The sequence below is a fragment of the Heteronotia binoei genome, chromosome 21, assembly GCF_032191835.1.
Source record: "Heteronotia binoei isolate CCM8104 ecotype False Entrance Well chromosome 21, APGP_CSIRO_Hbin_v1, whole genome shotgun sequence".
Classification (NCBI taxonomy): Eukaryota; Metazoa; Chordata; class Lepidosauria; order Squamata; family Gekkonidae; genus Heteronotia; species Heteronotia binoei.
This window is the reverse complement of record NC_083243.1, coordinates 94,249,917-94,274,057: the sequence shown is the minus strand read 5'-3', so window position 1 is coordinate 94,274,057 and position 24,141 is coordinate 94,249,917. Positions and strand designations below refer to the sequence as shown.

General features: G+C 43.2%; 1 protein-coding gene across 1 annotated transcript in view; it reads right to left on the bottom strand.

Moving 5' to 3' along the window:
* Nucleotides 1–24,141, bottom strand: part of MYBPC3 (myosin binding protein C3) — a 123,489-nt gene that overhangs the window by 73,267 nt on the left and 26,081 nt on the right. The window contains exons 3-13 of the mRNA XM_060261684.1: nt 23,621–23,728; nt 19,588–19,674; nt 19,348–19,496; nt 17,455–17,572; nt 15,881–15,929; nt 13,386–13,430; nt 6,919–6,975; nt 2,091–2,114; nt 1,302–1,468; nt 412–544; nt 141–143 (exon numbers count right to left, since the gene is read on the bottom strand). Of these exons, the coding sequence (XP_060117667.1) occupies nt 141–143; nt 412–544; nt 1,302–1,468; nt 2,091–2,114; nt 6,919–6,975; nt 13,386–13,430; nt 15,881–15,929; nt 17,455–17,572; nt 19,348–19,496; nt 19,588–19,674; nt 23,621–23,728 (940 nt within the window). The remainder of the gene's footprint in view (nt 1–140; nt 144–411; nt 545–1,301; nt 1,469–2,090; nt 2,115–6,918; nt 6,976–13,385; nt 13,431–15,880; nt 15,930–17,454; nt 17,573–19,347; nt 19,497–19,587; nt 19,675–23,620; nt 23,729–24,141) is intronic.

Below are 24,141 nucleotides of genomic sequence, written 5' to 3'. Positions count from 1 at the left end.
ATAAGCTCCCACCTGTTAATAAGAAAAATTTCTAATAAATCAGTAAAAATGGTAGACTAATGACAAAAGCTTCACCATTATGTTGTAAAAAAAGAAACATTTATTACATTAGAAAGAGGAAGGCATAGAAAGAAACTTACTTGCTAATGGAGGGATCATTGGCCAGGTTTTGTTCCAAGTGCAGAGATTGAATAGAAGGAGAAGAAAATCAGACAATGTGAAAACTGACATATTGATTAGCAGTCTCTCACAGCAACAGCTATTTCCCGTGTATCATTTTCTCCCCCTTCCCTTCTTATATGCCCCCCCTTTTTTCCTCCCTTCTCTTGCAATGATGGCAGAACTATCCATTTGTTCCACAGTGATATGTTTCCCATGTGAAGTTCTTAAGTGTGCTGTTATCTGTATTACCTGCCGCTCACTTGAATCTCTTGCCCATTCTTTAGCCATTTCACTTCATCATCTGGGTTAGCAAGTTCCACCATTAACTTGATCTTCTGGCCTTTATCTATCTGGTAGGCAGGATCTAGTCTCTTGAGGAAGGCTAGGGTGAAAAGGGTTTACCAAATCAAAATATGTCCTATTCCAGGGGTGGCCAACCGTAGCTCTCCAGATGTTTTTTGCCTACAACTCCCATCAGCCCCAGCTATTGGCCATGCTGGCTGGGGCTGATGGGAGTTGTAGGCAAAAAACATCTGGAGAGCTACCATTGTCCACCCTTGTCTATTCAAATGATTCACACTGTAACTTTGATTAGGGAAGATAATGCTAGGGTTATCTTTTCCACCCTCCTGTAGGGGTTGTCTGCACAGACGTTTAACATGCAACAACTTTTGCTTAGCTAATAATACATTACAATAATAATAAATTTAAATTTATATCTAATACCCGGTGGCTGGTAGATTTAAATTGCTACCTTTCAATTACATTGAGTTTTAGTAGGAATGTCTTCCTACCAATGTTCACAAGTGATAAAATCAACCACTTGATTTGTAGTAAAATCTGATGCAAACAAGCTCTGAGCATTTCCATCCTACTCACTTTAGCTGTATTCTTATATTTCATTTTCCTGAAGTTCCTATCACCTCTAAAATTTGTACCTCTCTTTCCTTCTGGAACCTTTATAATCTTCCTTCCTTCCCCCATTTCAATTCTCTTTCTCTTATTATAAATAGAGTTGGACAAAAGATGTAAGAATTTGAAATGGGCTGTCAGGGATGTTTTTCTATGAAGAAGAGGTCTAAGAGCTGCTTCACGCATCATGTATGAAGGAAAAACATAGAAAAGAAGCCTTGTCTTACATGTGCTTTTCTTTTCTTCCTTCTTTATGCGTTTGAGACGTTTCAATAACCCTCGCAGGTCAGTGATGCCATACTGGAATGCAATTTTCTCATACTCAGATGGAGGAGCATTCTGAAGGATTTCCCAGACATCAACATCTGACTGTGATTCAGTCTTTGTATCACTTCTGATGAAAGAGGAATACCACATTAAGTTAGAAGGGGCTTCAGGCTAGCAATCAGGATGTGGTTCTATAGCATGAATCCCTCTGTTATTTAAACAAAAATTTATTTAGCTGTCTCATTGGGTAACACTGAAAGATTAAATATCTTGATGAAAATTAAATAACAGTAATGTGTCAAAGCCAACAACTGAGCACATATTTTCAGATATGCAGACTGGTTTCCTTAACAAGAAAACCTGTCTCTTTCTTTGAAATAGGCCAAATATATACTTATATATACATCTGGAGAGCCAATGTTCCCTACCCTTGTCCTATGGCGTTGCCATAAGTCAGCTGTGACTTGACAATGCTCTCCACCACCACTGCCTCTTGAATGTGGAGTTTCCCTTTAGTCACTGTAGCTAGTAGCCACTGATGGACCAAGCCTCCTTGAACATGTCTTATCTCCTTTCAAAACCATCTGTGACTGTGCCCATCACTACATCCACTGGCATCAAATTTCACCACTTAATTACTCATTGATTTAAAAAACAGCTAAGTACTAGATCTTCTAGGCAGGTGCATCTATCTGCATTCATTATTAAACTTATTTATGTTAGCAGAGGAGTTAGCCTGGAAAGCTTACCGATTTACTGAGCGCAAGAAGCTTCTGAATTTGAGAACGATGCAGAGAAGCATTTGGAAGAGCATGCAGCATCCACATGAGCAAGAAAAGGGCAACATGAATTAGTTTTCACAGCCTTCACTAGCCCTCAGCAGGTTTTAATATTCAGAGGATGCAGAAACATTCTGCCCTTCTACAGCCACTACAGACACACACACAAGCCCACATATATACACACTACTATCCAGTTTGTGTAGTATCATACTGTACACAGTTTCCCTTTGCATCTCATACCAGCCTAGAGGGAGCATTTGACCAACACATGGACTCATGAACACTTCTAAAACTGAACATTTTTCCAGCATGCATTTCCCTCAAATACATATAAATGGCAATTGTCGCTTTGGTTGCATACACAACTCATTCAGGTAATCTCTTTCAGTCAGCCTGGAATACAACCTAATGAACATCTGAGGCTGCCTTACATTGAGTCAAATCATTGTACTTCAATGTTGTCTACTCTGATTGGCAGCAGATCTCACAGTAGAAGAAAGCCTTTCCTGCCACCAGCTGCTTGAGGCTCTTTACCTAGAGATATCAAGGATTGAATCTGGGACCATCAACCTACAAAGCATGTGTTTAGCATACAGCAACGGTCCTCCCCCAGTGCTGAATACCTAAATGTCTGTGCATTGTTGGTAATAACTAAAGATGAACAAAATTGTTCCAACCTCAGTCAAGACCAATGAGAATAGCATGGTGATACCATGGAAATTGCCTCATGATCTTTTGGCTTGCAGTGTAGGATAATATCTGGCAAAATAAGATCTGGCCAGTTATTAGGTCTAGTCATTATTATTATTATTATTATTTTTAAAAAAGAAGTGCTTTAGCTAAGTTTTGACAAGAGGTTATGACCTCAAACCAGAACTGCCCAACTTTTGATACAAGGAGTCTTGTTCATTCAATGTTAAGAAAAGAGCAATCTGTATGTGCTCTGAGGCAGTTTGTCAGCCATCTGTATGTGTGGCATAGTGATTGGATTTGAACTATTTTGTACTGAAATAAGTGTAGTTTGAACTAATTTGAACTGAAAGCAAATTGCCTTGAACTCTAGTTCAAATCCCAGTTCAGGCCCTGAAGGTGAGTGACTTTGTGCCATTCACCCTCAGCCCAATCCACCTCACAGCACTGCTGTAAGGATATAACAGAAGGACAGTATTTTCATCCATGGGACCACTCTTTAGAGGAAGAGCAGGACATACTACCTCACATGAAAACTGAAATCATAATAATCAGAATGAGAACAATTACATAATCCATTGATTAAGTATGCTTGAATGATAAGATGGAGGTATTGTAAGAGAAATCTGTAAGACTCCTGTAGCAAATTTCTCTTGGCAAACAATGGAACCACACTATCATTTGGAGTATATTAAACAGGCCCTTGAAAACAAAAATGTATGGAACAGTTAGGGTTGCCAACTATGGATTGGGAAATTCCTGGAGATTTGGAGGCAGAGCCTGGGGATGGCTTGAGGAGGAGAGGGATCTTAATGGGGTATAAAGCCATAGAAGCCACCCTCCAAAGCAGCCATTTGCTCCAGGGGAACTGATCTTTGTAGCCTGGAGATAGGGCTGCCAAGCCCCCGTTCCAGGCGGGGGTTCCCCCACCCGGAAGGTTCCCAGCTGGGAGGGAACCTCCCCCTATGTCGCTGGCATAATGACATCACCCGGAAGTAATGTCATCAAAATGGCGGCACACACGCAGGGCTGCTCTAGGTGTTTCTAGGAAAACTCTATGGTTTTCCTGGATGCTCTAGCCATTTTTTTTGGGAAACTCTATGGTACAATCTTACCCCGTGCACACTGCCATTTTGATGACGTTGCTTCCGGGTGATGTTATTGCGTCGCGCACGCACTTTGTCCCCAGCTACAGGAAGCTGGGAACTTGGCAATCCTACCTGGAGATCAGTTGTAATTCTGGAAGATTGGCACGCCCAGCTTGGAGGTTGACAATCCTGGGAACAACATTGCATGAGTTGCTGGTCCATTGGCTTAAACTGTGAATAACAAACCACTCAAACCAGTGCAGCTGAACAAATGCACAGCCTATATCAGCAGAGTAGGATAGGATCCAGCAGCTGAGTAACTCTTAAAAATTATTCAGATGAGGTTCAGATGGAATTAAGACAACTCAAAACTCTATCCAGATAACAGAGTTGGATAACAGCATTTTTATAGCATGGAAACCACAAAGATCTTGGGCTAATTTTGGAACAGTCTGCAGATGGATTAGTAGAACCTTTAGGAAAGCAAATTGCCTTATTCCTTTTCCATTTGGATTAGATGTTTTAAAATAATGTTTGGGGGTGATCAACTCAGGTGGCTGAACTCATGGTACTCCAAGGATTTATTAAAGGGAGGATTGTCTAAATCCTGTAAACTCTTTTACCCCATCCATTCCATGCATTTTGCAGAGGAATTAAATGACATCTTACTCTCTGTTCCAGTCATCAGAATTCCAAGGAAGTTTTCCAGACACAGATGCATAAGCGGAACAAGGTGCAGACAGGTAGATTATCAGGCAGACACAAAGACAAGAAAGAGAAGAGGAGACATTTTGAAAAGGAAGCAAACACAAAATGTCCAAATGAAGAAGAATCTCAACAGAAGGCAATAATTATTTGTCCTCAGATGGCTTTCTTGAGAACTAGTACAGTGTTGAAGCTAAGAATGCAAGCAGCAAATAAGCTGTGCTTCAGGATCACTAGGTAGACTTTTATGATCCATTCAGCCTCTCAGCATCAGCCTCATCTTCATTCCAAGTGATAATACTGGCCTGCCTCACGAGGCTATTTTTATGGGGGATAAAATACACATTACCCTTTTGGGCCTTTCAAAGCTCACTGATACAGTGGGTTTCTTACCACTGATTTGCTCATCTTGCACCCATTTTTCCCGCCTCTGCCCCTTCTTGATCCTTAGAGATCCATGGGCAAAAAACAATCAGACAACTCAATACACTGCTTCTGAGAAAAGAGGAGGCTAGTGAATAGGGCTGCCAAGCTCCCAGGTGGGAGGCCTCCTGGAGGTCTCCAACCTGCTGGCCCACAGTGGGCTGGTGGGGGGGATCCCCTCCTGACATCACTGGCATGATGACATCACTTGAGAGTGACATCATCGCGCTGTGTGTGCTACATGCAAGTGAAGAAAGTCCCCCACCGGAGGCTGCGAGGGACTTGGCAACCCTCTAGTGAGACAAAATTCTAATCCAATGTTGTCCTCTCTGAGTAGCAGTAGTTCAGCAGGGCTCCAGGAAGAGGTTCTCCACATCCACTGCTATCTAGAGATGCCAGGACACTCCAGGGATTGACTAACTGGATGTGTCAATTTTGCACCTGGAATCTTCTGCATGCAAGGCATATACTCTGTTACTAGTTCCTTCCTCAAACTCTCCCTTCGGAAATCAGAACACTTCAGGAGAAGCAGTACTACAAAAACTCCCTAAATCTTTAGTGCTGCCTCCAACTAAGAAAGCAACCCAGGTAAGTTCTCACTACTTGGAGAAGTGCAGCACACACAACAGTACTTTATTAATCCATCCTGACACTTTTAGTCATCTGGTAACTTCTATCCATCACATGTTAATCTCTTGTTTTAAAGGGTCTTTTGGTACCCCTATTGATTGAAAATAATGTCCTTGCTGACAGGATTTAGGCCTTAATAAAACAAACATTTTTAATAAATTGATAACTTATTTTTCAGTTTTCAGATTTAGTTATAAAAACAGTGTAGGAAGGGGCCTTATATAGGCTTAGTCCAACCCCCAACCCCCCCCCCCCCCCCGGAAATTCAGAGTTAGAGCATTCCTGACAGATGGCTGTCCAGCCTCTGTTTATTTATTTAAAATATTTAGATACCTGTATTTCTCCAGGGCATCTCAGAACCCAAGAAGGATCATGAAAATCTCCAGTGAGAGAGACCCCCCCCCCCCCACTTCTAGGGCAATTGGTTCCACTGTTGTCCTGCTCTTACCATTAAGCTCATTAGATCTAATTTTGCCCTTGTGGACAGCAGAGAAGGAAATCTTTGCCCTCTTCTTTCCTAGCTCACTCTTACTAGTATTTGATCTGGCCAGTTTTTGCACACCATCTCACCTTATTCCCCTTCATACTGCAGTCTTATCCAACATGGCTTTTATACAGATCCCATGAATCTCAGCATATCCTTTTATGAAAGAGGTTGCCTCCTTCCTTTTTCACTAGGGTTGGGTAATACCTAGAGACTTTTTTTTTTTGAGGGGGTTGCTTAGCAAGGTTGTGGCATTACTTTTGCGGTGTCATGTCCTGTGATATCACTTCCAGGTCAATGGTCAACTGATGTCACTTCTGAAGCTCCACCTTTCTGATGATGTCACTTCCAGCACACTGCACCAAACCCATCCTTTCCTCTGAAGTCACTTCTTTCAAAATTCAGCTTTAAATACACTACCTTATATCACTTCCCCCATATACACCTTTCCCCCATCTTGGTACTTGTAAGCTTTCTAGATTTCATTCTAGCACAAAAATAACAAAAGACTTTAGGATAAAACACTTTAAAAGAGTTTTTTTCTCCTGCACCAGAGCTATGTTCTGGTAAATTCATTACACAATAGAAATGTCCATGTTCAGGGATGAGTCTTCTGTCATCATAGTTTCAATAATACTATAGCATCAGATGCTCTTTGATCATTCCATGGGCCCTGTGATTTATTTAGAAAGGTTTCCAAGATTTCCTATCTAACCATAAAGGCTAGAAACTTATTTTTAGAATTGGATTTTAGAGACTGAACATTTTCATGTACCTCTTTTTCAGCAAGGCACTGAAATCCAACTCTCTGCCTTCTGCATGTCCGTCCACACTGAACAGTAAAGGAAGCAACAACATCAGTGGCAAATAGTACAGAACCAGAATGCAATCACAGAAGAGGGGAAAATAGCTTCACAAAATGATGTGGATGTTTCACATACCTCCATGCTGAAGGTTATGGCTAAAGAGATTTCACATGAATTCTTGGGCCCTGTCCACAGTATTTAAAAATGGATTATTCTTGCTGATCCACCATCTATAGTATGTATGGTTGCCAACTCTGGGTTGGAAATTCCTTAAGATTTGTTGGTGGAACCTGGGGAGGATAGGCTTTTAGGAGGGGAGGGATCCCAGGAAGGTGTAATCTACCTTCTACCTTCCAAAGCATTCAGGGGAACTGATCTCTGTCATCTAGAGATCAGTTCTAATTATGGGAGTTGTAATTATGGAGGCTACAAACCATAACAGCATGCTGTCTTTGAGCTAATGACTGAAACACAATTGGAGTTTGCTTCCTTTGATGCTGTAGGGGTGATGAAGGGAGCTGGGGGGAAATCTTTCATGCAGGAAAACATACAGGCAACAAATGCCACACCCACTTTATTTCAAGAGACAAGACATGAGAAAGAAAGAGCAAACAAGGCTGGAGAAAACTGTTCTCTTCCAGGCTCAGCATAGGAAAATAACATTCTGATTTTGCCTTTTTTCCACAGCAAATTTACTGAATAATTATACAATATAATTATATGAAATGTCTAATTCTACTGCACCAGCTAACTAGTGACAGACATTTATTTCCTCTTCTGCAGTTATTGTCCTACAGCTGAACAGGCCTTGTGGGATACACCACAAGATTAGAATCTTTCCACCATCACTTACAGTTCCTTAAAAATAGGCCAAGATTTTTATAAAACCTATATAGCCATGAGCCCCAGAGGAAGTCTTCATGCTATGATGATTAGAATGGTAGGACCAGACCTGTAATCTTTTGGATTAATTGTAAAAAACAGATTATAACCCCCCAGTTATTATTTGTCATATGGCACCCCCAGTTATTGTTTCAGGTCTTACCCCACATGTACTGTCTCAAAGTAGTTTTTTCTATCTTTGCTGTCCTTTTGCGCCCCCCACAACATTTTCTCTGATCAACTCTTGTCAAATTAAGGAGTGCGATGACTGGACCAATAGATGAAGTTTACATCAAGGAAGTGTTTATGGTGGGGGGAGCAGATACACTTGCCACTTCTTAAGGGAAGAATATTGTGTAAAACATTCAGTATGACTCCAACATACATCTTTAAAACAAACACTGAAAATGTTTCCAAAAATGAAATACAACTGAAGCAGAAATCAAAACACTTTGTTAAGGAGTGAGGGGTTTGAAGTCTATCCAGTAATTAATTCAGCATTAAATGTGCTCAAAAACAATTCTAATGTTGTAAGTCTTACTGATTTCATTGCATATAATAGATCATGCTTGGGAAAACAATTTTGGGGATCCATCCAAACTCATTCTATATTCAGCGCATCTCACTGACTCAGTGTGTCTGACACCAGCAGTACAAAAGTTCATACAACTCTGCGAGGCTTTTTTTGGTAGAAAAAGCCTAGCAGGAACTCATTTCCATATTAGGCCATACCCTCTGATGCCAAGCCAGCTGCAACTGCATTCCTATGCGTTCCTGCTCAAAAAAGAAAGAAAGAAGCCCTGTAGCTCTGTATATTAATTATTCATTGGATTGATTATTTCTCTCCTTCTGACCAAATGCAAAGAAGAATAAATAATTCGTTTTTAGCAGCCAGCAGCATGCTGCTAGGCTGCTGGAACGTCTTTGACTCCCTCGAAGGAAAGGGAGGGCTTTTGCGGCCCATTTGGGCATGCTTTTGAAGGGTCAGGGCTTGCTGTGATAGCAGCAGCTCCATCTGCCCCCTACCTTAGTCTCCAGGCTGAGATTGGGAGGCTGAACAGTGCATTCGCTTGCTCCTCTGCTGCCTGATTGGATTCTAGATGCTGCTGCGATTGGGCCTCTGATAAGGCCTCAGCTGCTGCGATTGGGCCTCTGATAAGGCCCCGTGGCTGGCTGTTTCTCAGCGTTGGACTGGTGGCATTTTAGAAGAGGAGCTCCATTTCACAGCCTGTTCTCCCCCCCCCCCCCCGCAACTAAGGATTTGAGGGTTCTCAGGGTGGTGGTGTTTTTCTGCGTACCTTTCCCTTTTAGTTTAGCCAAGGGGAGGAGGATTTTGTATGGGGCAACAATTTTGTTTTCTGGGCTGCTTCAGGCTGGGTCGGCCATATTTGCTTCTTCTTCATAAGGACAGCAACCATTTTGGAGGCAGTGGAGCGGAGGCCATTTTGGGGGTCTGTTTCAGTATAAGGCAGCTTCATATAGGCATCCAATATCAGCTTCTGGTGGTTGTTCTTTGTGAAGGTATAGGCAGCCATTTTAAATGGTGCCCGGCGGCAGCCATTTTAGGGCACCAGCCATTTTAGGTCAGTTTCAGTGAATTCAAGGGCAGCCATTTTTGGGGGGCATTTCGTTAGTTTTTATTCTTATCTCATTTTGCTAAATGCCTGGGAAGAAAGGGTTTGGGAAGCCTAAAGGTAAGCAGCTGGCACCCAAGGCCCCGCCAAAAAGGCCAGCCCCCCTTTCATCTTCTTTCGATGAGGAGGGCGATGAGGGGGTTAATACAGCTATTCTGCAAAGGCTTTTGGCATTGGAAAAGGTGGCGGGCATTCCTTCCTTGCAGAGGTCAGACTTGGGCTTGGGAAAAACCTTTAAGGTGGCATTGCAGGCTGATATATTAACTAGGTTGTCCATCCTTGAGGGCAGGTCTGCAGGACTTGGCACTGGAGGAGTCGAGGGCACCGGCGGTGCAGATGGAGGTGCAGCTTTGTTTCCAGCGGATGCTAGAGCAGGGTCAGCACTGGTGCCGACTGGATCCGGGGGTAAGGCTGGGGGCACTACACAGTCATGGGGTCCTTGGGCCCCCGCTTGGCCATGGGGTTCTTGGGCTCCTGCTTCTCAGGCGGTGCCAGGTGCTGCTGCTGGGGCTTCAGGTACCTCTTCCTCCATGGGCACGGGTCCGCAGCAAGCTTGGTCATGACCAACGGGCCAGTTTGGCCCCTATGGACCCTGGCCTGCAGCCGGTCAGCAAGGGATGCCATGCCCCTTTTCGGGGGGATGGGGCTGTTCCCCTCAGTTCGGTGCTGCATATGGGTCAGTCCCATTTACTGCCATGCCTTTCGGGGATGTAGTGTTACCTTTAGGTGATCATTTGTTGCCTTCAACAAGGGATAAGATCCTAAAGGGTATGTTGGCATTTTCTCCCTCCTCTTCCGTGAGTTGGAGAAGAAAGATAAAGAGGAGTGGGATGGCAAAGAGAAAGAGAAATTGAAGAAGCGCAAAATGGACTGGACTTGGACCAATTGGCTGCCTGGGTTTTTTATATATGCTGGCGTGGTTGCACGCACCCAGCCTTGGCGGGCAGCTGTGCTCATCCAATATATGGATATCATTTATAAGGGGTACACGGTGTTTAGTGGGCCCACCTGGATTCAATATGATGAAGAATTCAGGATGAGGGCCGCTTTGTACCCTTCCCTTCAGTGGGATCGCATCCACCAGCAGTTGTGACTGCTGTCCCTGGCGCAACCAAATTTGGGTGACCGCTCTGACAGTGGTCATTTGGTTGCTAGGACATCGGCTACTACTTCTGCTTCGTCATCCTCTTCCTGCAGTTCTGCAGGGCAGGCAGTTCAACCCCACTTGCTTTGCTGGGAGTTTGGCTCCCAAGGAGTGTGCAGCAGAAAAGCTTGTCAGTTCAAGCATGAATGCCCCAACCTGCCACTACTAAGGCCAAGTCTCCCTCTAATTCTTAAGGGTTTGAAGGGGGTTTGGGGCACAGTGTGTACATCTTATTTTGAGTCCGCACTATTCCATGCTGCTTCCTTGGTTGCCTTATGTTTACCCTCTGCTCAGTTCCTAGCTTCATTGTTTGTAATTGAGATGTTATGGTTCTTGTTTTTAGTTTGACTGTTTTTTCTTTTTAGATGCTGTTGTTCCTGGCCAGAGGAGCCGAGTTCTTGTCTGTGGACACAGCTATGTGTTTTGCGCCGCACATCAGGCTCGGAGAACTTCAGTTGGTTCTCAGCTGGGACTCAGCCAATATGTTACTGTCAAATGGCGTGGCCGCCAGGGTCTTCAATGGCCTGGCCTGCTGCCATTGTTATTTAATGGGAATGTGGGCCCTCCTCCTGAGGTTTTAATCATCCACCTGGGAGGGAATGATCTAGGGCTAGTAAAAGGTAAGGCTTTGGTCTTGCAGGCCCGTGAGGATTTTTGGTACATTAGGGAGAGATGGCCCGGGACCACTATAATTTGGTCAGCCATGATCCCCCGCCTTGTTTGGCATAGTGCTTGGGACCCTGCAGGTATAGACAGGGCCCGTTATAAAGCTAACAAAGAAATTAGGAAGGCATTGGAAGGGGGGTTGGGCCACTTTCTGCCCCACCTGGATATTTCTACAAAATTTCCTGACCTCTACAGAGGGGATGGGGTGTATCTCTCTGAAAAAGGTAACATGCTTTTCTTGAGATATCTCTGGCAAAGGCTGCGGGTGGCCTTGGGCCTCCCAGTGGGTGCTAAGCCCTAAGTAGAGACTTGGCCTTAGTAGTGGCAGGTTATTAATGGGTTTATGGTTCTTTGTGGCTAGGGGAGGACCAGAAAGCATCCCCCTTTTGGGGAATTAGGGGTCTGGCAGGATCAACCTTAGGGTTTGATGACCTGGGGTGTGAGAATGCAGACTGTCCTGGAGGCTCGACTAGAGGGTGCCTTCCATTGAGATGTGCGTCTGGTGGTTGGGCCCTCTGGGGCTTGCCTCCTTGCGGGGCTGGCCTGGCGGGAGCTGTGCCACACAGCTCTGGCTGCGTCTCTCGCCCGCTAATGGCAGGGGAGCAGTCTGTTGAGACCCCTGGCCCTGACCAGACCACAGTTCTTGTTGCCCTCTTGCCGTTTATTATTATGCTTAATAAAGTGGCCCTTAGTTATACCAATACCTTGTGTCCGACTCTTCATTCCAACTTGGGGGGCAATGCTGAATGCCTACTGGGACTAAATTTGAGTCTTACATTGTGATTCACTAATATAATATAGTGATTCACTATTGCTATCTGTTGGCGTTGTATTGGCTCACACAGCAGATATTGTGTTCTCGAAAAATGTTGGAAGAAATGGCTTGTGCAATGTCACTTAATGCTAGCACAGACTTTGGAATCCCAGGAGAGGACAGTAGAGGGTTAGTATAGAGGTAGATAGGGTGCTCTCTGACCTTTCCTTTGTCCACTCTGATAGCTACCCTTTTGTTACCCAGAATGCTACTCTTGGGGTTCCTTCCTTCAGGTCACTTCTCCCTCCATCCATCCTTTCTACAACTCACCATCCTTGCTGAGATAGCTAGACAACTGCACTTTGCCTTTCCTCTCTTGTATGGAGTCCTCTCACAATAAAATTTCTTTAAAACTTCAGTTCCTACTATTGTTTTCATTAAAGTTGTTTCATTGTATAGCCATATTTCAATCTTTTATGTTTTCATATATCGTTGCTGGTTGCATGATGCAGGTTGATTTCTGCTTTTTTCCTCGTCTTCTTTTATAAAATTTTAATAAAATTTATGAAGGAACTTTTGTTTCTTTTCTTAGTAACAAGCCTATGTGAACTTATTCCTCAAACAACCAAACTATATTATTCTGCTGTGCAGAGACTCCGATCTGCTTTCAAAAAAGCAGTCACTTTATGTAATATTTGTACCAAGAGTGATGCAAACTGCTAAATAAACAGATAATCGTTCAATGATAAAAATTTTCCATGAATCAGTCATGGCTGTTCAATATCTGCATAGAGGGGAAGGGCAGCTTTTAATATCCCTATGAATGTTTCATTGATTTCCATTAGATTAATGCAGTCAATTAATTTCAACCAAAAATAGGAGAGTGCAGAAAACATCCAAATACTCATTATGAAATCACTACTTTCATAAAATACTTGTTTTTATACCCAGCACATTCTCTTCCTACAAATGAATGTTCATCCTTGAAGCCCTCTTCTCTGTACATGATTGGTTTATGTTTTTCAGATAAGTTTGCCAACTCCAGGTTGGCAAATTCTTGGAGATTTTGGGGATAGAGCCTGGGGAGAGTGGGGTTGGAGGGGAGGGATCTCAGATGGGTATAACACCCCACAAAGCAGACATCTCCAGGGATACTGATCTCTGTAGTCTGGAGAGCAGCTGTAGTGCTGGGAGACCTCAGCCCCATCTGAAGGCTGGCAACCCTCATTACAGTTAGCTGATCATGACATATGTCGTGTATTGCTCACAACAGGCCACAGATATTTAATTTTAAATAATCAATGAGATACTGTTTATTATGAGGACTAAATCTGATTTTGAGATAAATGAGACTACCTGGACAGGGCTGCAGTCGTCCGTCTCCCTCCTCCCAGAATGCTCCTAAGGGTCACAATCACAGATGAAAGTCAGATGGGCCCAATAGCCCTCAGGGTACTTTTCTAACATCTCAACTTTTCCAAGTCCCCAACTTAAACAGGGAAGCACCTCATGTCTCTAAAAGCAGCACCTTTGCAAAGGAGTTAATCATTCAGTTGTATGTTTGTGGATTAATATCAATATGCCTGATTTGAGTGGTGGAAGCTCTCCAAAGTTTTTGGCATCCTTGCCTCACAAGATCTTTAAACAGGAGATGCCAGGGACTGAATTTGGGACTTTATTTAGTAATGGCAAAAGGGCCAGACTGCTTTGGAGGCAGTTCCATTGAACTCTGCAAGATGTATCTCAGAGTACTTATGCACAGGATGGGCTGCCCAAAGGTAAGCCTTGCTGAAGCAGTAACAGCATTTAGCACAACAGCTGTTATGAAGAATGCACATTGGCAAGAGCTTTTCAGATGTTTATGAGCCAAAAAAGCCCACTAAAATATAAATAGAAGAGAATCAAGTGTATTTATATATAATGGAAACAATACCAAGCAATTAAGAATGACAATAATAGCCAATGGTATGCATCTTCTGAGTGTTCAAAATATTTAACATTTTGTCAGTATACATTTCAGCACCCTTCAGTCTGTTGTGAAACTGTGGACATAAGTGAAATATTACAGGTTCTAAACTCTATGCAAAACACTGCAGGTTTGAATAGTACAAGGAATGTGTTTGTCTGCTCATTAAACATTTCTTTTTACAGAGTTTCAGTTAATAAAACTGCTTTAGCATTGTCAAACTTATATATAGCTTGTTCAGATTTTAACAATGCATCTTGTTTATGATATACAATATTGAAGATATACGTAACATTTCAAGATGGCTGGAATAATTTCCTACCCCTAGACATGGGGTGGGGGTGGGGAAGGAACAGGAGATCTGAAATGTGTACTGCTTGAGTGCTGGCTTATTTAAGCCATGTGAGTCCCATTGTCTGCATCTCATCCAAGCACCATCCTCCTCACAGCCATTTTTCCAGTTCTGAGAGAAAGGAATATTAAATGTTGTCCTTTTTACCATCAGCTGCTGCAGCCAGGAATTTAAAAATAATCCCTTTCAAATACAGGGGAGCAAAGATGGCAGTAGGGAGTATGGGTCAATAGGAAAACATGACTAATCCTCCTGGGTTCTAGGTTAGGGCTCTTATATAGCACAGGCCAGCCACACACCCAGAAGTAACATTATATTTGTAGGTATCTGTTTGAAGTGCTTATTCTTATTTTTCAAGAACATTTTAAAACTGAACAGCCATGAAAATCAGAGAACAGATGCAAGGGAGCTGTGTGCCTGGTTCCGAGTTCTGCATTGGAAATTTCAGCTCAATAGAAGGGAATAGCGACATCCAGATATGATCTAACCAATGCAACACATATTGTCATTTTACTGTCTGCATAGGAATGCACCTTCTCTTATGCTGGTGGTAGTTATGGTTGCCAACTGGTCCGGAGAAAAAGTATCCTGTCTCTTTAATAGAGGTTTAGGAAAGGAAGGGAAAGGTCCTCTGTGCAAGCATCAGTCATTTCCGACTCTGGGGTGACATTGCTTTCACAATGGGCGTTTTCCCACAGAGCTTACCGCGGAGCAATGTCCCTCTTCACCGTGCAGCGTCTGCGCGGATTTCCCACCAACTGCTCTGCAGAATCAGGAAGTGCTGGACCTTTTGCGTCGCAGATGTAAACCGCTAAAAACCAGTTTATGTTAGCGACACAAAAGCTGCGGCTCTCCCTGGTTATGTGAAGCAGCTGGTGGGAAATCCGCGCAGATGCTGTGCGGTGAAGAGGGATGTCGCTCCACGGTAAGCTCTGTGGGAAAACGCCCAGTGTTTTCATGGAAGACTTTTATGGGGTGGTTTGCCATTGCCTTCCCCAGTCTTTTACACTTTCCCCCCAGCAAGCTGGGTACTCATTTTACCAACCTCAGAAGAAGGCTGAGTCAACCTTGGGCTGGTTACCTGAATCCAGCTTCCACCGGAATCAAATTCAGGTTGTGAGCAGAGAGTTCAGACCACAGTACTGCAGTACTGCTGCTTTACTACTTTGTGCCACGGGGCTGGTGAACAGAGGTTTACTGGGATGTTATTTACCTGGTTGAAGTTATTTTCTTCTATGCTATTAAAAGTAAATTTCTACACATTAAGGCTCTATTAAATTATTAAATGGACATTTTCTCTCAGGCCTGTTGGCAATCCTAAGACAATCCATATGAGTATCACTGTGTGGCCTCATGCAACCTCTCCTTGCAAGCAAATATTCCTGAACCTTGGCAGCATAATCAAACTCTGCTGTGCCTCTGAAAAAAAACAGAGCGGCCTCTGAGAATGCATTTAGTATGTGGCCTAGCAACTACATTTGGAAAAGTCTCTCTCATGCACTGGATAGTTTAGCCACTTGTATTTATACTCACGCCCGTCGAAATGTAGAGCGGATATCCATGTCTCCCACAGCAGGTGCCTCTGTGGTGGCATAGAATGGGGGGTGGGGGCAGAATAAAGCAATGAAAACAGCTTCAATCAGTACATATCCAGAACTCTCCCCTTCTGCCTACTGACATTTTTCTTTGTTTTTACTTTGGTTGTTCTTTTGGAAAGTGAAATTTCAACAGCAAAGTGAAATGAAGAGAAAGATTGCAACCCACTCAACCAAACAGAACACCTTCATTTTATCTCAAAGCCAAATTAGAAATCCAGCCTAGTTCTCAATGATATGAAGTACAATCCTAGTCATGTCTACTCAGAAGTAGGTCCCAGTTTATTCACTGGTGCTTACTTCCAGGCTGAGTGTGTACTAAGAGCACTGAGACCTTGAGATGAATTTTCTGGAAGTAAAAGAAAGGCTCATTTTAATGTCAATGCTAATCCTCTCTAATTTACTCCATGATAACAGATATTAAAGTCACTTGAACAGCAGAGATTTGTAGTATTCACAAATGAAGAGTGCATAAACTGCACTGCAGAAGAGTGAAAATATCTTGTGGCTTCAATTTCTTACCAATATTGTCCCTCTCAGGGGAAGGTGTTCAAAGCAGAAGATAGGAGGTACCACTGGCCATTTCCTTACATTTCCTTTGCTGGCCAACTGACCCCTAAGCCAGTTTCTGTTTGTATAAATATGGCTGCCAGAAACACAGGCTTGCCTTGTGTTCTAGTCTCTACCCATCTGCTTAGACAGCTCAAGATTTCAGCTTCTAGAGAAGTCAAGCTTAAATTAAGAAGTATGAGCAAAGGAATGGTGGAAATGCTTTTACACAAATATTATACAACTGCCCTGATTCAGAGTTCTATTTAAACATTTAAAATACCTCACATGGCTGTTGTGAGAGTAAAAGGGGGGGGGGGGGACCATATATGCCTCTCTGAATTCCTTGGAGGAAGGGTAGAATAAAGATTCAGTATGTAGAACTAATAGACCTTGAATCTAATCAGTTAAGGTTTCCCCTGTTTTAATGTTCTTGGAATATTAATTTTATTGTACTGTTCCTGGTTTTTAAGCTGTAGGTTTTTAATTGTTATTTAATTTATGATGATGATGATGATGATGATATTGGATTTATATCCCGCCCTCCACTCCGAAGAGTCTCAGAGCGGCTCACAATCTCCTTTACCTTCCTCCCCCACAACAGACACCCTGTGAGGTAGGTGGGGCTGGAGAGGGCTCTCACAGCAGCTGCCCTTTCAAGGACAACCTCTGCCAGAGCTATGGCTGACCCAAGGCCATTCCAGCAGGTGCAAGTGGAGGAGTGGGGAATCAAACCCGGTTCTCCCAGATAAGAGTCCTCACACTTAACCACTACACCAAACTGGCTCTCCCTTATATTGTGATCCACCCTGAGCCTGCCTATGGGAAAGGGCAGAATATAAGCCTGCAAAAACAAACAAACAAATAAATAATGTTATATGTAGCTTAGCTGGTATAAAGGAAAGTTGCTACATGTTGTCAAGGAAGAGTGCACCTGCAAGACACTTGCCCAAGACATCTTACCATTGACAACGAGGTTGAAATTACAGCAGTCAAACTTGTCTTTAGTAGACACTTCACATCTATAGCCACCTGTATAAGTCATTTTTGCTTCAATAATGTTCATTTCAAAGATGTAAACCTACAGCAAATGGGAGAAATAAATGGACCATTTTACTAAGGTTTATTCCATCCGAGACTTTTTGTATTTCATTTCCAGCACCCAGATATAAAATACATGAATCTTCCTGTCATAAGCACTGCCCAATTTTCCGTAATACACATACCTACACAGTTCCTGTTTCTTCTTATCTCCTAGCTGAACTTGTTTTTCTTCTGAAGAACACAGGATTCAGTGGTAGCAAATTCCATTTGTATGTATGTGTTGTTTAAAGATCTCCTCTTGCCTATTTCACTGTTTGGTGCTGAGAAAATTCTATGTAACCACTTTCTTCATCCCATGAATAATGCACCTCTGTCACAAACACCCTTAGTTATGTTTTTTTCTAAACTAAAAAGCCCCAGCTTTGGCCTTTCTATGTAGGGAAGGTGCAGCTCCAATAACATATTTTAGCTACTCTTTTCTGGTTCTACAACATTCATGCTAAGATGGAGTGACCAGAACTGTACATGGTACAATACTAATAGTTTTATTTTCCATCTTTTTCCTAATGATTCCTTGTTCCATTAGTTGCAAACTATCTCCCGTATGTCTCTGGAGAGGGATCTAAGCAAATTAATAAACAGATTTTGCTTTCTTGTGGCTGCACACTCAATTAGCATTCATCATGACTCAAGATCTCTTTCTTAGTGAGTCACTGGCTGTTCATTCCCTATCACTGTATAAGTGGTTAAGAATGTTTTTGGCTTACCCTCATTTTGTTGTACACTTGTCAAGTTTGGAGAGACTGTTTTATAGCTCAGCATAGTCAGCTTAAGGTTGCACTATCCTGAATGATTTATGTTGACTGCAGATTTGGTTCCCTCACTGCTCCTCCTTATTATTTATGAACAAGGTACATAGCACCACTTTCAAATTAACAAGCTTCAATGAAGTTCCAGTTTATATTAATGCATCTGAATGAAAATTGGGCAAAGTTGCTGCCTGGTTTAACAACATTTTGAAACAATTTCACACCACGCGTCTAAAAAATGGTTCCAGGATAAGAGAACTAATTAAAATTGTGGGTTGAATCCTATCATTCTGCTGAACAGACATGGTAGTCCTAAACAGACTTATGGGGATGGTTTTAATGATTCTGAGGTACTGAGCAAAAGTCCACTATGAGGCCTCAGTACCATTATTGTCCTCCTTACCAGCCCCCTCTGCTGTACCAGCCCCACTGCTCTGCCCAACCAGCCCCCTGGCCCAAATAGGAGGACCCTCTGTGTGGCAGGTGGGATCTGCTGTCAGAAACCTGACCCCTGGATGGGGTGGTCATTATCAGCTACTGAGTCAGCTGCCTGAGCCTTGGACCGTGTAGGTGTAAGTGGCAGCGGGAGCCTGTCCTTCCCCCCCCCCCATGAGAGTGAGGGGCTGTGTGTGGTCAGGGCTGTCTCAGCTGCCCTAGCTGCTCACTGCTAAAGACTCCCCCTGCAGTTAGGTAAATGGGCTTAAAAGGAAGTTACTCTCTTTAGGATTACACTGGAAACCTTTTTCATGGATTTGTACAAATTCATTACTTTGGTTTTAAGGGATGGTAGACAGCAAGTTAAAATGAGCATCAAAGTTAAATGATCATCATATTTTGTCTAGCATCATCAGCAGGTATCGACTATAATACACTTTTTACAACAGAAGACTAGCAGTTCTATGCACTTTATGACACTTTATAGCAGGGAAAATGTTGAATCAGCTGAAAGCAGGATATTAAAAAAAAGACAAAGGCAGTCAAGACCTTGTTTCACTCATCGTACCTTGTTATTTCGATCGTAACTATCATGAAGCTGGAGATGTTTCCCCACTTTGCTTCCTAGGTCCATCCACTTTCCTTTGAACCATTTCACAGAAGGTTTCTTCAGCAGGCTTTCTCCTGCCACTACAGCAGTGAATGTGATATTCCCACCTTGAAAGGAAGACATATTAAGCAGAATCTGTGACCTGATGTTTAAAATCTCTGTTAAACCCTGGCACCATTTTATAGGTTGTGCACTTACCAGCAGTTACTTCTCCATCCTGTGGCCGAGTCACAAAGAGACCAATAGGATCAGCAGACACCTCTTGTTGGGCTTCTGCTGGAGGAGCTGAAAAGCAAACTAGGTGTTTAAAAACACTTGTGTTATTCATTCCAGAGTATGAAGTGGATCTTTATATAACCCCCCAAGCTCAATATGCCCCAGAGAGTGGTGTGGTGCAGTGTTTAGAATGCTGGATTTGACTGGGAAGACTTAGGTTCCAGTCAAGCTTACTGCATGACCCTCCTATTCATGTCACAGCTGTGGAATGCCCTTTCCCAACAAGACATATACTGTTTTCATTTACTCTACAATAGCCAGTTCTTTGCTAGTTGCCAATCTCCAGTTGGGGGCAGGGGATCTCCTGGTTTGGAGGCCCACCACTACTTCAGGGTTATCAGGAAGCAAGGGGGGAGGGGGTTGAATGGCTGCTAGGCACTCCATTATACCCTATGGGGTATAATGGAGAATTGATCTGTGGGTACTCTGGCGGCGGGGTCTGTTTTTTGAAGAGGCACTGAATTTTCAACAGAGCATCTGGTGCCTCTTCTCCTGCCCCCCCCCCCTCAGCTTCAAAAAGATTGGACCAGGGGGTCCAGTTCTATGAGCCCCAAAGAAGATGCCCCCATTCTCCACGAGAGCCAGTTTGGTGTAGTGGTTAAGTGTGCAGACTCTTATCTGGAAGAACCAGGTTTGATTGCCACTCCTCCACTTGCACCTGCCAGAATGGCCTTGGGTCAGCCATAGCTCTGGCAGAGGTTGTCCTTGAAAGGGCAGCTGCTGTGAGAGCCCTCTCAGCCCCACCCACCTTACAGGGTGTCTGTTGTGGGGGAGGAAGATAAAGGAGATTGTGAGTCACTCTGAGACTGAAATTCGGAGTGGAGGGTGGAATATAAATCCAATATCTTATTATTATTATTTCTAATGAAGGGAAGGTATTTGAAAGGAGTGCAGTCCCTTTAAATGTGATAGCCAGAACTCCCTTCAGAGTTAAATTGTGCTTGTTACAACCTTGCTCCACCCACAAAGTCCCCAGATATTTCCTGAGTTGGACCTGGTAACCCTATTCTGTGCTGATCTAAAAGCAAAGAGGGATTTTCTTTATTTGGCCAAAGAAATTTCAAAGAAACATGTTTTTCTACAAAATAAACCTCATCGGTTGTACATGTGGCAATGGCAGGCTGTGCATCAGATAGCATTCATGTCATGCTCTAAAGAGCTAATCCACATGTTCTGGTCTACAAATGTTGTGCCTGGGTTCCCCACAGGCCTGCAGCCACAGTGGTGCACAAAGGGGCGGGACCCCATCAATAATTTGTCATTCCCCTCCAATCAGCACTAGAAGTTGGTGTGAAATGTCACAAGTCTTCTATCAGTCAGAGAGTGCATCTCCTTCTTTCCTCCCACCTTGGGTTTCCCTTTGCACTTTGCTTCCTGCACAAAGTAGTTACTCCTGCTGTGTCCTGAAGCATGTGATACAGTTCTTTTCCCACTTTAGCTTGCTAGCTCATAGCAGTCATGGATTCTCCTGATCAGCAGCCCTGTAGCACATAAAGTAGAAGCTTTCGGGGGGGGGGGCTTTATTTTAGTTCGGGTGGGGAGTGTTCTAAGGTAATTGGAATCTGAGTGGGTGGGTAGCAGTAGAAGCCTCTCACAAGTGGACTAATGACAATTTTACTTTGTGTGCCCATGTTGTTGTTATAGCCTTTGAAAACACTTGGAGTGAGAGGGAAAGATCTCCGCACCACAAGCCCATGGTGGGTTGAGGCGTCAGAGCTTTTTAAAATAACTGTAAAATGGTGATAATAAATTGTTGTGGGCAACAATTTTGCCTTCTCTTTTAACTGGGCTCAGCAAGGGAGGAGGAATCACCCTCTATACCTGTAGAGGGGAGCCTCCCCAGCTTCCCTTCCCATCTGTATGAAGCAAAAAAGCCACCCTTCCCCTTCTGTAGCTGTGAAAGAAAAGTGTGTGTGCACATATTTGGGGGATGGAGCCTGGGGAAGGTGGGAGAGAGACATTAATCAGGCATAATACCATAGAGTCTACTTCTGAAGTAGCCATTTTCTCCAGGAGAAGTGACCTCTCTAGTCTGGTGATCACTTGTAATTCTGGGAGATCTCCTTGTTCCTTATTAGGACTCTCATGCTTATTTGATTACATTTTTATGCCATGTAATCCACTTTATCTCAAGTAGAAAACTGGTAAATAAATTATAAATACATAATAAAGTAAATAAATAACAAAGTGCTTACCACCACTGTAGTCATCCCCCCCCCCCCCCATAATTTTTTTCTGACTATGGGCCTGGTTCCCCACTGTGTCTTTTAGTCAGACTTGAGTTTGGGGTTTCCCTCAGTTCCCGCCCACATGATGCCCAATGTGGATTACCATTTTTCTGAGACAGACCTACATGCCCCCGCTGAGGAAACCCACAGTGCGCAAGTTCTGAGGGCAATCTGCAAGTCATGTCTGACTAAAAGACACAGTGGGGAACCTGTGAGTAGACCACAATCAGTCCTTCACATGCATTAGGGTCCACAAACACTGAGAAATTTAATTTCTAGAGAGATTTTAACTCTGTAAATGCTAAATTAAGTTCACACATATTAGGTGGGGGCAGGGGATCCCCCGGTTTGGAGGTCCTCCCCCTGCTTCAGGGTCGTCAGAAAGTGGGGGGAGGGGAGGGAAATGTCTGCTGGGAACTCTTTTATTCCCTAGGGAGATTTATTCCCATAGAAAATAATGGAGAATTGATCCGCGGGTATCTGAGGCTCTGGGGGGGGGGAAGCTGTTTTTTGAGGTAGAGGCACCAAATTTTCAGTATAGCATCTAGTGCCTCTCCCCAAAATACCCCCCAAGTTTCAAAATGATTGGACCATGGGGTCCAATTCTATGAGCCCCAAAAGAAGGTGCCCCTATCCTTCATTATTTTCTATGGAAGAAAGGCATTGAAAAGGTGTGCCGTCCCTTTAAATGTGATGGCCAGAACTCCCTTTGGAATTCAATTATGCTTGTCACAGCCTTGATCTTGGCTCCACCCCCAAAATCTCCTGGCTCCACCCCCAAAGTCCCCAGATATTTCTTAAATTGGACTTGGCAACCCTAACACATATGAACATTAACAACATTTTTCAAAAGCATCTCCCAAATGCAAAATGAAGACAAAACAGACACAGTGATTTACTTCGAAGAGATACTAGAAAAAAGGAAATATCCCAGGTAAACAGGGATGATTGGAGCCTATGTGTGTACCTACACTGCATAGTATAATCATTCAGCAAGCATTTTGGGTGGGGTGGGGTGGGTGCTGTTTACAAGCACTTTTACTTGTATGACCAACATGTAGAGATTAATGGGTATACTAGTCCCCCAGTCTGATTATTTTTTTTCTCCTTTTAGATCAGGGGTGTCAAACATGGAGGCCAAATGAGGCCCCTGGAGGGCTCCTATCAGTCCCCCAAGGAACTGGCTTTTGTCTGCTTCCTTCTCCCTCTCTCTTGCTTCCTTTTGCATTTCAGCTTGCTTTACAAGGCTTGCTCAATCACACAGGAGCTATAGAGCAAAACCTCGATTTTATCCATTGGTTGAGGCTCCTCCCCCTCCTGGCCCCTGGGGAGGGAGGGAAAGAGCCAGAGCTTTCTTTGCCCAATTCCCTGGACCCCATGGGAGAAATACAATGAACGCACCTTTAAGATCAACAAGTGCTAATGTTTTAAACATGTTTTATCTTAAGGAGTTTTTTTTTAAATCTTTAGTCATGTTTGTCTGTGTCCTTTTAAAAGTTCATATGCTAGCTAATCTTAAATAGGTACACACATGGCCCGGCCTGACACAGCCTGGTCTGGCCCGACACAGTCTCATTTATGTCAGATCCAGCCCTCATAACAAATGAGTTCAACACCCCTGTTTTAGATGTTATTCAATCTTTTCCCGTGTTTCCATTGACATTAACCATCCACATTTTCTGACCACTACATCAACAGTAGATACTACCAGCATCACTTATTTTTACCTTCTGAACTCTTGGCATCCCCTGTCTGCTCAACATCTGCTGCAGTATGCACATTTGAGACATTAGGATCAGGAGGAGCTTCAGCAGGGATGACCTTCTCTGTCTTTTCTAAAAGGAAAATAACATAAAGATACAACAAGTGACATGCTGTTTTAGGCTACATGATGGAAAGGAGATGATCTTCAGCAAAGGAGAAGTAAACAGTGTATCTCATATGCTACCTCCTGTGATTGATGCATAAGGAGGTCCAATTCTGCTGAAGAAATCCAAATTATCTGATAAGAATGCATCATCAAATTAGAACAGGGAGAATAAGAAGTTAATAAATTTTGGTGATTTCTCTTGCTGCAGAATTGGTCATCCTTTAAAAAAACTGGTTAAGATTGATGCGTTTATTCACAGATCAAATTCCAGTCACCAAGTAATTTTCTAGATGTGAAAATAATGCATTAGAGTGTTTCATTCAAGGTTATTTAAAGGCTGATGCAGTGGCTGTGATGTGTCCATCTATTTTAAACAAG